Source organism: Vigna umbellata, chromosome 1 (genome assembly GCF_029865625.1).
Source record: "Vigna umbellata cultivar VRB3 chromosome 1, Vumbellata_1.0, whole genome shotgun sequence".
NCBI classification, from domain to species: domain Eukaryota; kingdom Viridiplantae; phylum Streptophyta; class Magnoliopsida; order Fabales; family Fabaceae; genus Vigna; species Vigna umbellata.
Genome location: NC_142165.1, coordinates 77,001,275 through 77,014,844, shown reverse-complemented (window position 1 = coordinate 77,014,844; position 13,570 = coordinate 77,001,275). Strand labels below are relative to the sequence as shown.

The following is a 13,570-nucleotide window of genomic DNA, read 5'->3' as shown; positions in this document are numbered from 1 at the left end:
GTTGGAGGTTATCCTAATACTCTAATAATCATCCAATCTCAAGTAGAGAAGGATGAATTATGTGGTGAGAGGGACACGAGGTCCTGGTCTATGTGCCGGTTTTGGACATAGTGTTGAGGACTAACCTTGTGGATGGTATAAAATATTTGGAAGTGTATTTGTAAGAATAAGTATAAGTCATCACAAGTGCATAACCTCCCGTGACTGCTCATCAACGTATCATCCAGATGAGTGTCTATTGGGTGTTGTGGGATGAGTGTCTATTGAATATTGTGGGATAAGTGTCTATTAGGGATTGTGGTATGATGGGATGAGTGTCTATAGTGCGATTGTTGTATGATAGTATGTGGGTGTATGACATAATTATTATATGATGTTTGTTAACTGTATCAATGTAATTATGCATGTTTTACAAATTATTTGTGTAATGTTAGCTCACCCCAACTTGTTTGTGTTTGTGTGATGATCGTATAATTCGTTATACGGGAGCAGATGAAGGAATATCGCTCGATTCAGTGCCAATGAAGGAAGAGATAGAAGAATAAATTAGAAGAGTTCGAGTTGTATTTATGAGTTTTAGTTGAAATCTGAGTTTAAAACACACACACACACACACACACATATATATATATATATATATATATATATATATATATATATATATATATATATATGTATATGTATCTTGTATCTTGTATCTTGTATGAAATCCTTTATATTCATTATGAGTGGTGGTGTAATGCTACAATATATCAACTATCAATTATGAAGTATATATATTACCGTCTGTTATGAAGTATATATATTACCGTCTGACCGAATGTAGAAATGTTACAATATTTATAAAATCTATTACATGTCAAGTGTCAGATTATGGGATGTTACAGTTTTACAGTGTTTAATAATTATTAAGACTAATTATCTTTATTTAGAAAACGTATAACGTTAATAAAGTGTGTTTATCGTTAGAGTTTAAACAGAAACAGCAAATAGTAGTTAAAAATTCAAAATATAGCATGTGTAAAAATTTGGTCAATTGGTACTTTTTTTAATATTTAATATATTATACTAAATTGGGCATGTTAATTGTGTAAATAAATAAAAAATAGACTATCTTAATAGTTATTACCTAACTAAATCCGAATTTAAGTAAGAATTTTCTTTTAAGTTGTATACTACTATAAAACACATCTATTACTTGCATGTTTTTTTTTGTGGAAATTTCCAGCAGAAAATATTTACGCTTTTTATGTGAAATATTTTCTAACCTACATGCACATTTTTGTGAATTATTTTCCATAATAAATATAAGTGAGTTTTCTTGTAAAAAAATTCTTTTACAGAAATTGAAATTTTTTATAAAATTACCCAGTAAATTTATTTTCTTGCAAATAATCTTTTTTAACTAAATATTGGTTTAATATATTACATCTAAAACACAAACTAACTTATTAAACTCTAATATATTTTAAATTTGATACAAATAAAAATATTATAATTTTATTGTACTTTTGTGATTATATATGACTAATCAGTACCTAATTTTGGATGCTCTTAATATTAATTAAAAGCAATCAAAAATAACTCTAAACACTCTTTATAGGTAACTTTTATATATATATATATATATATATATATATATATATATATATATATATATATATATATATATATGTATATATGGGGTTTGCTAACGCGCGTACGTCTGTTTTTCAGTTGGTACATTTTAGCAATGTGTACCGGATTTTAGTAAACAAAAATATCCTTTAGTAAACAAAAATATCCTTATATATTATGGATTCCAAGTTTTAAGGTTAAGGGTATTTTAATAATTTTCATTCTCAAAACTTAAAAAAAAAAAAAAAAAGAAATCCCCCAAACCCTTACTCACCTCTCTCATTCCTCTCAATCCTTTCTCTTTCATCTTTCTCACTCCAACTTTTTCTATGTCATCTCTACTGTAGCCCCAATTGAAAAAAATCAGAAACACATGCCTTTAAAAAAATTTCCTTTGTAAAGAGTTAAGTCATTGACATATTTACCTTCAAGGCAAAGGTTTATTCAAGATCTCTTCAATTTCATCATCTTCACTAACCTCTCTAATTTCATCATCTGTATTTGTTGAATCATCATCTCTAAAAAAACCCTCCAGGCCAATTACTTATTCTTTCGGATGTCATTATGCTTGTGAAAATTAGATAAAATTATATACGACAAAAATTATAAAATGAAAACTCATTATAAAGTCATTTTTTGTAATAAATTGTTTAACAACTGAGTGTTTCTAATTTTTTTCCAGGCCAATTACCAATTCCTTTGATGTCATTATGCTTGTGAAAATTAGATAAAATTAGATTAGACAAAAATTATAAAATAAAAACTCATTATAAAATCATTTTTTGTAAGAAATTGTTTAACAGCGAGTATTTCTGATTTTTTTCCAGGTCAATTATCAATTCCTTTATGCTTGTGAAAATTGGATAAAATTAGATAAGACAAAAATTATAAGATGAAAACTCATTATAAAATCATTTTTTGTAAGATTGTTTAACAGCAAGTGTTTCTGATTTTTTCAATTGGGGCTACAGTAGGGATGACAGAGAAAAAATTGGAGTGAGAAAGAGGAAAGAGAAAGAGTTGAGAGGAATGAGAGAGGTGAGTAAGGATTTGGGGGATTTCTTTTTTTCCTTTTTTTAGTTTTGAGAATGAAAATTATTAAAATACCCTTAACCTTAAAACTTAGAATCCATGATATACAAGGATATTTTTGTCTACTAAAACCCGGTACACATTGCTAAAATGTACCAACTGAAAAACAGGCGTACGCGTTAGCAAACCCCTATATATATATATAATAATAGTCAGTTTTCTAGCATGTAACATTTATTTATATAAATAGTTATATCATATTGTGGTTAAAACAAGATATATTTTCATAAAAAGAAAGTCAGTCCATTTTTATATAAAAAAAAAACTTGAAAAATGCTATTTTAAGTATAACTAACATGTTCTTTTTGAAACTAATTATGTGTAGTTATTTAAGCATTGATACTATAGTTAGTTTATAACACAAAATTGAAGGACTTGTCTTCTACTCTTTCTATTTTAAAGAGTCAGAAGAACATGGATAGATAAAAATTGACACGTGTCTCAGACCTCTCCGGTAATTACTCTTTCTCAAAAAAATCTATAAAAAATGCACAATGATCTTTTCGTAGTCAACTTCAATCTCCTGATGGGTTCAGCTTAAAGAAACATATTGGATTCCCTTAATCTTGGGCTGTCAACTTCAATGCTAGATTTTATTTAAGATTTCTTAGTTTGAAATTTAGATATCTGATTCCAACAGGTTGTTAATCACTATGAGCTCTAAATTTATTTTGATGGAATGATTTATTATTTTTTCTTTTAAAGAATTTTCTGAACAAAATGCTGAAGATTCATTCATATTTTTCTTCTTTCTCTTTGGTTTGGTCTCTATGCATGTTTTTTTTTTGTGTTAATCTGAAGTGAATAAGCAAAGTTTTTCCACAACGAATGAAGAGTATTCTTTGTTTGGTAAACATTCTAATTCTAATTCTACTACTAGTGCCATAATTGAAATCTAAATCCCTCTAGTCTTTGTTCAGGTTTCAACATTAATTTTTCTTGGTGTTATCAATATGTTTCAACCATTGAGTAAAAATATTAACCATATATGGGCTCAAACCCACGACAACAATTTTCGCGAAAGCTTTTTCAAGTAATGCAAATGGCAACTTTGATTACCATATTAGAAATTAATCATGCTGTTTTGATATCCTACTAACTTTTTCTAATATAGTTTGTGTATATGCTATAAGAATATGAATAGAACAACATATAATATAATCTTTTTTATTTGTGATTTGAAACTTTTTGGTTATTGCTAGCCAATGTTAGGTGAGTGCTGCATATTAGTTGTTTATGATCAAGGAAGGATGACAATATTTCTCTAGATTTTGCAGATCAGAAGGGGTCATGCTGAGGTTAGGCACTAACTGTTAAAGCTGTAGTCCTTGATGCATTTGGTCTTGTTTATCATTTAGCACCTGAAAACTTTGGGAGGAAATATGGAAGATAACTCTTCTCCCTTCACCAAATCCCTCTTATGAGAGCGGTAAAACAAATTAGTTTCTAGTCACATGAAGCAGTGTCAGCAGGACTTTATAGTTGCTTCTTACTATTTATAGGGTCTCGATATGTTCATGTTTGCTTTACTTGGAAATTCCACTTATGTAGTCAGGTATCATGATAGTTTATATTATCTTCTCTACTTAAAATTTCAGCACCAAAGTGACTTTTGCCAACTGAAAGTATTCAGGATACGAAAGTATCAAAATGTATTTAATGAATTTGAGACAATATCTTTATAATCTTTCTAAGAGGAAATAGATACATAATCTTTTATTTTATTTTCCTAGGTTTCCTAGTTTCCCTATTTCCTTTTTTAGGAGAATTAGATTATTACAAATAGAAGATATAGAAGATATGAGAATGTATTTATTATGATTGAGAATAATAAATCAGTCTTATTTTCCATATGGTATCAGAGCTTGTCTAATCCGCTTCCGCTGTCTTTGCTGTCTGCCAGCGACCCCCTAAAATTCTCTTATTTAACATATGTTTTTAATGGGCTCCAATTGCTCGAGTCAAGTTCTACCTTAGAATTCTAGCTTTTTCTCCAACATTACCAACACGTCTGTCCTTCTAATAACACCTACACAAAATTGTGCTTCTAGAATCTGGCCAAGCTATAAGCTATACTTCCAGAGATTAATCTGACCTAGCTATAAACTATACTTCCAGTGAGTTGAATCTAACCTAGCTATAAGCTTTACGTCCAGAATTCAATCTGACCTACCTATAAGCTATACTTCCAGAGAGTTGAATCTGACCTAGCTATAAGCTATACTTCCAGAATTTGTCTCAGAATGAGATTCCCTTTCAGACAAGTAGTTGCACTTGTAGTTTACGTAATGCCCATAGTTGGCCTCTTCATTGACTTCCAATCAGGATCCTCGTTCACTGTATTTCGCTGTGCACTGCCGCTCTCTGCTGTCGGCCACCGTCCGCCGGCGGCCACCGTCATAGTTTCGACCAATGACCAGCGGATCTGGATCGTCTCTTCGAGCGAAGGCCAACCGCGCCGGTTCCGATGACTACTTCTCATTCACGCGCCGCCATGAGCTAAAAATCAGTCTGATAGTCGCCGTCGCCGTCGTCATTTTCTTCGGCGAAGATAAGGGTTGGGTGCGCCTCAAGGAGCGCGACTCAACCCTGGTAATCCACCTCCTAGAAGCCTCCCCATGCACGACCTTTCTTCAGCTGGTCTCAGGTGCGCGTTCGTTACGCGCCACCCTCCCGGTGTCGAACTCACACCGCGCCACTACTGGTTGTGTCGCCGAACCTCCATCTCTGTAATCTGCTCCTTCTGATGTCACTTTAACGCCATCATCTCGCCACTGTACTGAATCGCTGGATATACTTCATGACCCGCTCTCTCGACAGGGAGACCTCTTTCGACGCCATCGCATCAGTTCTTTCCAAGGGTTCTCTACCTCTCTATTCGTTTCTGTTTCTCGAGCAATAGTGCTTCGTTCCGCTGCAACCACAGTCGGCCGACCCAGTCAGTCGCCATCGCGACAGTTAGTTGTTGTAACCTCTACAGTTTGTCGCTGTCGGTTGTTTGCCGTGAGGGGAAATATTTTTCAGCCCCTTCAAAGAACTTTCTTCTTGGGCTAGAGTTTAGCCTGTACTTGTTGTGATACAGTGTTAAGTATCACCATTTAAGAGTAGCCCAGTAGAGAACTTTGGACCTCCAACTTGTCTTTGGCCTTTTGATGCCATCATAAGTCCCAATCTTTGGTGTTTTTGGTTTCTGCCAATGCCTTATTGTAACAGCTCACTGAGAGTTGTTCTAATGCCTTGTTGTAATAGCTTACTGAGAGTTGTTCTATGAGACTGCACGCTGATATGGCTCGTTCGATGTTAGGGGTTTTAGATTTGTCCCCAAGTACAGATCAGTTCTCACCAATTCTTCTACCTTCACATTCTGTCATTGACGTGCATATGTCGTTCAGTCGTGAGGGGAAGAAAAGTTGTAGCCGTTGTAGGGTTGTTAAGTCCCTACAGGTTTGTTGCTGTTAGCCGCTGCAGGGCAGTTCAGTTCCTGCAGGTTTGTTGTTGTTCAGGGCAGTTAAGTCCCTGAAAGTTTGTTACTGTTCAAGACAGTAAAGTCCTTGAAGGCTCGTTGTTGTTAGGGCAGTTAAGTCTCTAAAGGTTAGGATAGTTAAGTCCTTGAAGGTTCGTTGTTGTTAGGGCAGTTAAGTCCCTAAAGGTTCGTTGGTGTTAGGGCAATTAAGTCCCTACAGGTTTGTGGCTTTTAGCCTTTGAAGTTCTCCCATATGTTACCATGGAAATCATGTTCTTGAAGTTTTGTTGTTGTTCGCCACAATTGATGGCAATCCAGTCCTTGCAGTTTGTTGTTGTTCGCCACTATAGGTCATTCATCTGTTCTAGTAGTTTGTTGTTGTTTGTTGCTGCAAGTCATCATCCATTTTTTGATGGAAATCTCTCTCGTCCATTGTTGTCCAAGTTGAAGTTTCATGGTGCTAGTTCGCCCTCGTTCATTGCTGTCCAAGTTGAAGTTTCATGGTGCTAGTTTGCTTTTGTCTATTCCAAGCTTGGTTCATACAATCTTGTATGATCCAACTTGAGGGGGAGTATTATAATTTGAGATAATATCTTTAGAATCTCCCTAATTAGAGGAAATAGATACATAATCTTTTATTTTATTTTCCTAGATTTCCTAGTTTCCCTATTTCCCTTTTTAGGAGAATTAGATTATTACAAATAGAAGATATGAGAATGTATTTATTATGATTGAGAATAATAAACCAGTCTTATTTCTCACAGATCATTTAGTTTGTCTTTTGATGATAGTATACTTGTGATCGGCTTGGATTGGTAAAAAATTAGACCAAATTTGCCATGGCTAGTAGATGCTGGAGAATGTGTACTTCTCGATTTCTTTGTATCCATTTTTTGTTAATTTATCTTTTCCAAATTATACTTGCCCGAGAGAAGTGGGTTCCAGGTGGATAAAGTTATATATGTAGGGCAACAAAGATAACCTTAGAGCTTAGCTCATTAACTTTAAAGTTAATACATTGATTATCCAAGGTCGTTTAATCCAAGCACGCAGTTATGGATCATTTAAATTGGAATATACATGTAGTTATAATATTCTAATAGTTAGTTTCAAAAATAATCTAGAGTTAAATATAAGGCCACATGTGTACATGAGATTCCTTTTGAGCTATGGAGAGTTTTATTGTAAAAGACTAAATAAGGATTTGAATCTATTAAAGATGGGTTCAACTCAATTCAACACAAAATAGTTAAAATCAAATTGATATGTTGTGAGCACTTTTAGAATTGGCCCAACATTGTTATGACTAAACTTGATCTCATCTTATTTGACTTTACTCAGTTAACATAAAGATAACTTTACTTTATTAGAAGTGGATTTGACTCAAGTTAAAGAGTTGGACCTAACTTGAATCGGCAACGTGGACTCGATTCAATTCAGGGTAGACTTAGCCTAATTAACTTAGTTAGAGGTGAACTTGCCTCAGCTTAGCCTAAGGTGGGCCTGACTCGACTCTACATAAGGTACGTTCATTACTCATTAATACTTAATTTAAGTTGGGTCTAACTCAATTTTATTTAAGGTGAGCTTGGAATAATTTGGTTTAACCTAACTTAAATTCAGACTACTCATTATTATCTAGTTTGATATACATGATTTTGATGCTAAAAATATATAATATAAATAAAATAAAATCAATTATTAATTATTATATACAAGTCAACGTCACTTCATCTTATTAATTAATTTTATAAATTAACTCATATATTTAAGAAAACACATTATATTATTTTTTAAAATAATAAATATATAATTATAATAAGTTTCAGGAAAATTAAACAATAGAAATAATGAATATTTTTCAAAATAAATTAAGAAAAATCGAAATTATTTGAAGACAGGAAATATAAAAATAAAACTGAGATGATCTATAGATAAAATCGAATTTCATTACAAATTATAAAAAAGATACAGCCACGCGTCCTTAACATTGGAAACCCCATCAGTGTTGAAGGTCGTAGCTAACTGACACGCGGCAATTACGTGTAAGAAGATGAACCAAACTAGGCCGAGAAACTTGCCACGCGTACTACTGCATGTGCTGGTGTGAGAAAGATATGGTAGCACCTAAATCTATTTATTCGGTGTGCGATGTTTGAGTCTGATACAGTGAGCTGAAGAAAACCTAATCTGAGAAAGAAAAGAAAGAAAGAAAATAATAGAAGCAATAGTTAAAAATGCAGGGAGGAAAGAATACAGGAGAATCCATGAAGGAAAAGGCTTCAAACATTGGTGCTTCTGCCAAAGCTGGCATGGAGAAGACCAAGGCCACTCTCCAAGAGAAGGTATTATATCAACCCTTTATTTGCATAGCACCATTATATTAATACTTACTATCATATTTTTCATAAAATATTCATCATTTTGTCACCTACTTAATTATAAATGTGCTTGTGCTATAACCAGGCAGAAAGAATGACAGCACGTGATCCGTTGCAAAAGGAATTAGCAACCCAGAAGAAGGAAGCTAAGGTCAACCAGGCTGAGCTGGACAAGCTGGCGGCCCGTGAACATAACGCTGCGGTGAGTGAGCATAACTCGGTGGTGAAACAGGGAGCCACCTACTCCACCACCGGGGAGCATGGTCATCCCACGGGATTCCACCAGATCTCGGCGATGCCAGGTCACGGCACTGGGCAGCCCACGGGCCACGTGACTGAAGGAGTGGTGGGCTCGCATCCCGTTGGGACCAATCGAGGCCTGGGAGGCACAGCTACGGCCCGTAATACCCGTGCAGGTGGAAACCCGAATGATTATGGGTATGGAAACCCGAATGATGATTATACTATAATCAAATAAGTTATTGGCAACGGTTTAATAAAAACGATGTAGTGTTTTCTGTTCATGCTTTTTTTTCTGTCCCCTTTTCCCTCCATTTTTGTCATGGAGAGTGAATGGGGTGTTGTTACTAGCTACTGTAAAAGTGCTTTCTTTCACTCTACTGTCCCTTTATGTATCACTTCCGTTTCAATAAATAAACAAGATGCGTGTAGTGTATTACGACGATTATTATATTTTGAAAAATCTATTTGAAAATGAAAAATCAAATCGTACAGTACTTAAACTCATCATTTTAAGTTGGGATGAAATCGATCAGATCCAAATAAATGACCTTTAATAAGAAACCAACTTAAAGATAAGTTATTGAGAGTTTTTCCGAATACAAAATCAATAATAAGATATAGTTATTGAGACTTCTTACATATACAAAGTCATGAAGATAAAGTTATTGAGAGTTTTTGATACATTTATTACAACCGGGTTTAAGAGAAATAGACTAACTTTATAAATAAAAACAAAACACTTATATTGAAATAGACTAACTTTATAAATAAAAACAAAACACTTATAAATATAAGTCGATCTCATACACTCAACAATTTGACATTGATCTCACACTCAAAACAATTTGATATTGATCTCATATAATCAGATTTCACATACTCTCTCTGAACATTTTGATATCGGTTAAAGCAGATTTCACATACTCTCTCTGAACATTTTGATATCGGTTAAAGGGAGAAATTATCACAAGGAATATTATATTGATTAAATTTATCACAAGGAATATTATATTTGATTAAAATGATCACAAGTAATATTATATTTGATTAAAATTATCACAAGGATATTATGAGATTGTTAATAACTGGACATAATAAAATGATAAGAAGAATAATCCAACAAATGGATGAGAGACTTGAGAGTGAGATCATTCATTATAGGGAAAAGTTATTTTCCAATTATAATTATCGTAAATGGTTACTTACCGCAAATAATGACACAAAAATAAGTTATTGATTGATATATTCGCCAGTAAAGATAAGGTTAGTCATTATCAAAAAACTGTGACCATCGAATGAAATTAGAAATTAGGATTTTTTTCTCTCAATTATCAAAACACTGTGACCAATTAGAAATTAGGATTTTTTTTCTCTAAATTTCAGTTTGGCAAAAACTTTTCTTCTTCAATATTCAGAATTTCTCCATCCTAATCTCCCTATGTTGTTCACTACACCTTACCCTAAGCACCATTGGGATTTTATCGACTTTGTCATACTTAATTGTTTTGTTATTTTTGGATAATTGATGAAAGTTTATTGGTCATAATTAAAAAAAAAAGTAAAGGAAGAGATTGTTGAAAAGACTCCAAACATTTTGGTTTTTTTAACGATGAAAGGTTGATAATGAGTTGAAAATGTTCTAATCATTCTTACACAACATAATTTTAAATAAATGTTTAAAACATTAAACATAATTTTAAATAAATGTTTAAAACATTAAACATAATTTTAAATAAATGTTTAAAACATTAAACATAATTTTAAATAAATGTTTAAAACATTAAACATATTTTAAATAAATGTTTAAAACATTAAACATAATTTTAAATAAATATTTAAAACATTAAACATAATTTTAAATAAATATTTAAAACATTAAACATAATTTTAAATAAATGTTTAAAACATTAAACATGTTTGTTAAATGTATATCATAAGTAGATGAATTGAAATAAGCCTAAATAACATTGAAATAAGCCTAAATAATTCTTATATTTATGATATTATTAATCGAAAGTAATATAATCTATTAAAAGAATTTAGAATTCATAGAAAGTAAAAATTAAGACAAACCTATCTGTTATGATCATTACATAACATAATCAATTAAAACAAAAGTTAAATATAATATATTATGCCGGTAGTCTAATATGTTAGAGAGAAAAATAAGACATAATGTTATTTTAATCAATTACATTAATTACATAATTGATTAAAAAAGAAACATGATCTAATTTATTATGCTAACAATCTAATAAGACATAATTGTCATTTTAATCTATTATATAAGTAACATAATTAATTAAAACAGAAACAAAAACATAATCGATTACAATATTAATCTAATCGATTAAACTGCGACAGAATATAATTTTCTATTTAAATCATATTAGAGATTTGACTCATTACATTTTTTCACTGGCAATATACTGACATTTTCTCTGAGTTTCTCTGAGTTTGATATAGATATATTCAAGAAGAATTCTAGGAGATTTCAAGCTACATTGGTGAATGAGAAAACAAGAAATCCATCAAAAGTCAAAGGAGTTCACTTGTTATGATCTATCTACACTATTGAGTGTAATTACTTCAGGTTCTTATACATTGTGTTTGATTTGATACCTATGTGGATAGGTCAGTTTAGAGAGTGAGTGAAATCCTCTCTTGTATTAGATTTGAGTGTGATGAGGATACCAATTAAGTGTATCATTGTATTCTTGAATTCAAACCTTGATTAGTGAATTACCTACACTAAAGTTGTTGAGAGAAAACTGGATGTAGGCTTTTTGTAGGAACTGAACCAATATAAATATTTATGTGTTTTAATCTTTCTTTTACATTTCTTTGCTTGATTTATTCAAACATCTTTGACTTTGATTCAAGATTAAATATTCTTTAAAGATTTAAAAAGCTTTTGAAATCCAATTCACCCCTCTTGGTTTGAGATATAGGGGTTACTTTTCTTGACGACTTTTCCTTCGTTAATTACCGAATGCAAATATTCGTATGATTACCAATAATGGTATTATCGACAGATTAATTGATTGTCGATAATTCGTCGAGAAAAGTTTATTTATGATGGAATATGGTGTTGTCAGGTTGCCGAATTTCTACAATCGAACTATTAGACTGTCATGAAACTAGGTTGTCAAAATATTGGATGTACTTAAGGCTATTAAATAAGGTCGACCTATCAAGTTATCGAACTAACCTGAAGTCATTGAAGAAGACAAAGAAAACAAGTTAACATATCAACTTAGGTCAAGTCAACCGAAAACAAGTTAACATATCAATTTAGGTCAAGTCAACCAAACCAACTACGAAAACTAAACATAACGAGATGATAAACAAAAAAAAATAGCAAAAGGATTATAAACCTCCCTTCTTGTTTTACTTCTTGTACTCTTCTTCCATAACAGATTAGGTGAAGTTATTGAATTGTTATATATCAAATTACTCATTATTATCTAGTTTGATATGCGTATGTCGTATCTTGATACTAGAGAGATGTGTATTAAAAGTTTGTAAATTATTAACTATTATATATAAGTGAATGTTACTTCATATTATTAATTAACTTTATAAATTAACTCATATTTATATTAAGTGAAAACACATTATATTATTTTGCAAAACAATAATATAATAATAATAAGTTTAATAAAAATTAAACAATAGAAATAATGGATATTTTTCAAAATAAATTAAGAGAAATCGAAATTATTTGAAGAGAGAAAATATAAAAATAAAACTGAGATTATCTATAGATAAAATCGAATTTCGTTACAGATTATAAAAAAGATAGAGCCACGCGTCCTTAACATTATTTGAATCCCCATCAGTGTTGAAGGTCGTAGGTAATTAACACGCGGCAATTACGTGTAAGAAGATGAACCAAACTAGGCCGAGAAACTTGCCACGCGTACTAGTGCATGTGCTGGTGTGGAAAGATATGGTAGCACCTAAATCTATTTATTCGGTGTGGGATGTTTGAGTCTGATACAGTGAGCTGAAGAAAACCTAAATCTGAGAAAGAAAGAAAGAAAGAAAATAATAGAAGCAATAGTTAAAAATGCAGGGAGGAAAGAATACAGGAGAATCCATGAAGGAAAAGGCTTCAAACATTGGTGCTTCTGCCAAAGCTGGCATGGAGAAGACCAAGGCCACTCTCCAAGAGAAGGTATATATATCAACCCTTTATGTTTGCATAGCACCATTATATTAATACTTACTATCATATTTTTCATAAAATATTCATCATTTCTCACCTACTTAATTATCATTCTGCTTGTGTATAACCAGGCAGAAAGAATGACATCACGTGATCCGTTGAAAAAGGAATTAGCAACCGAGAAGAAGGAAGCTAAGGTCGACCAGGCTGAGCTGGACAAGCAGGCGGCGCGTGAACACAACGCTGTGGCGAGTGAGCATAACTCGGCGGTGAAACAGGGGGCCACCTACCCCACCACCGGGGTGCATGGTCGTCCCACGGGATTCCACCATGGGACTGGAGGTAGTTACAGTTAAATAATGATGATTATACTATATATCATCAAAAGTTATTAGCAATGGTTTAATAAAAACGGTGTTGTTGTTTTGTGTTCATGCTCTTTTTTCTTTGTTTTTTCTTGTTTGTCCCTTTTCTCTCCATTTTTGTTATGGAGAGTGGATGGGATGTTGTTACTGGATACCACTGTAAAAGTGTTTTCACTGTACTGTATCGTTATGTATCATTTCCGTTTCAATAAATAAACAATATCATGGTATTGTGTTA

The 13,570-nt window shown here is 32.2% G+C and overlaps 2 protein-coding genes across 2 annotated transcripts; both read left to right on the top strand.

Moving 5' to 3' along the window:
* Window positions 1–8,319: 8,319 nt before the first annotated feature.
* LOC148206420 (18 kDa seed maturation protein-like) lies at window positions 8,320–9,241 on the top strand. Its single transcript, XM_088113513.1, has 2 exons — window positions 8,320–8,517; window positions 8,639–9,241. The coding sequence occupies exons 1-2, from the start codon at window positions 8,410–8,412 to the stop codon at window positions 9,029–9,031; spliced, it is 501 nt and encodes a 166-aa protein (XP_087969639.1). The 5' UTR covers window positions 8,320–8,409; the 3' UTR covers window positions 9,032–9,241.
* A 3,542-nt stretch (window positions 9,242–12,783) lies between these two features.
* On the top strand, window positions 12,784–13,570 carry LOC124831308 (18 kDa seed maturation protein-like). Its single transcript, XM_047305253.2, has 2 exons — window positions 12,784–12,976; window positions 13,099–13,570. The coding sequence occupies exons 1-2, from the start codon at window positions 12,869–12,871 to the stop codon at window positions 13,321–13,323; spliced, it is 333 nt and encodes a 110-aa protein (XP_047161209.1). The 5' UTR covers window positions 12,784–12,868; the 3' UTR covers window positions 13,324–13,570.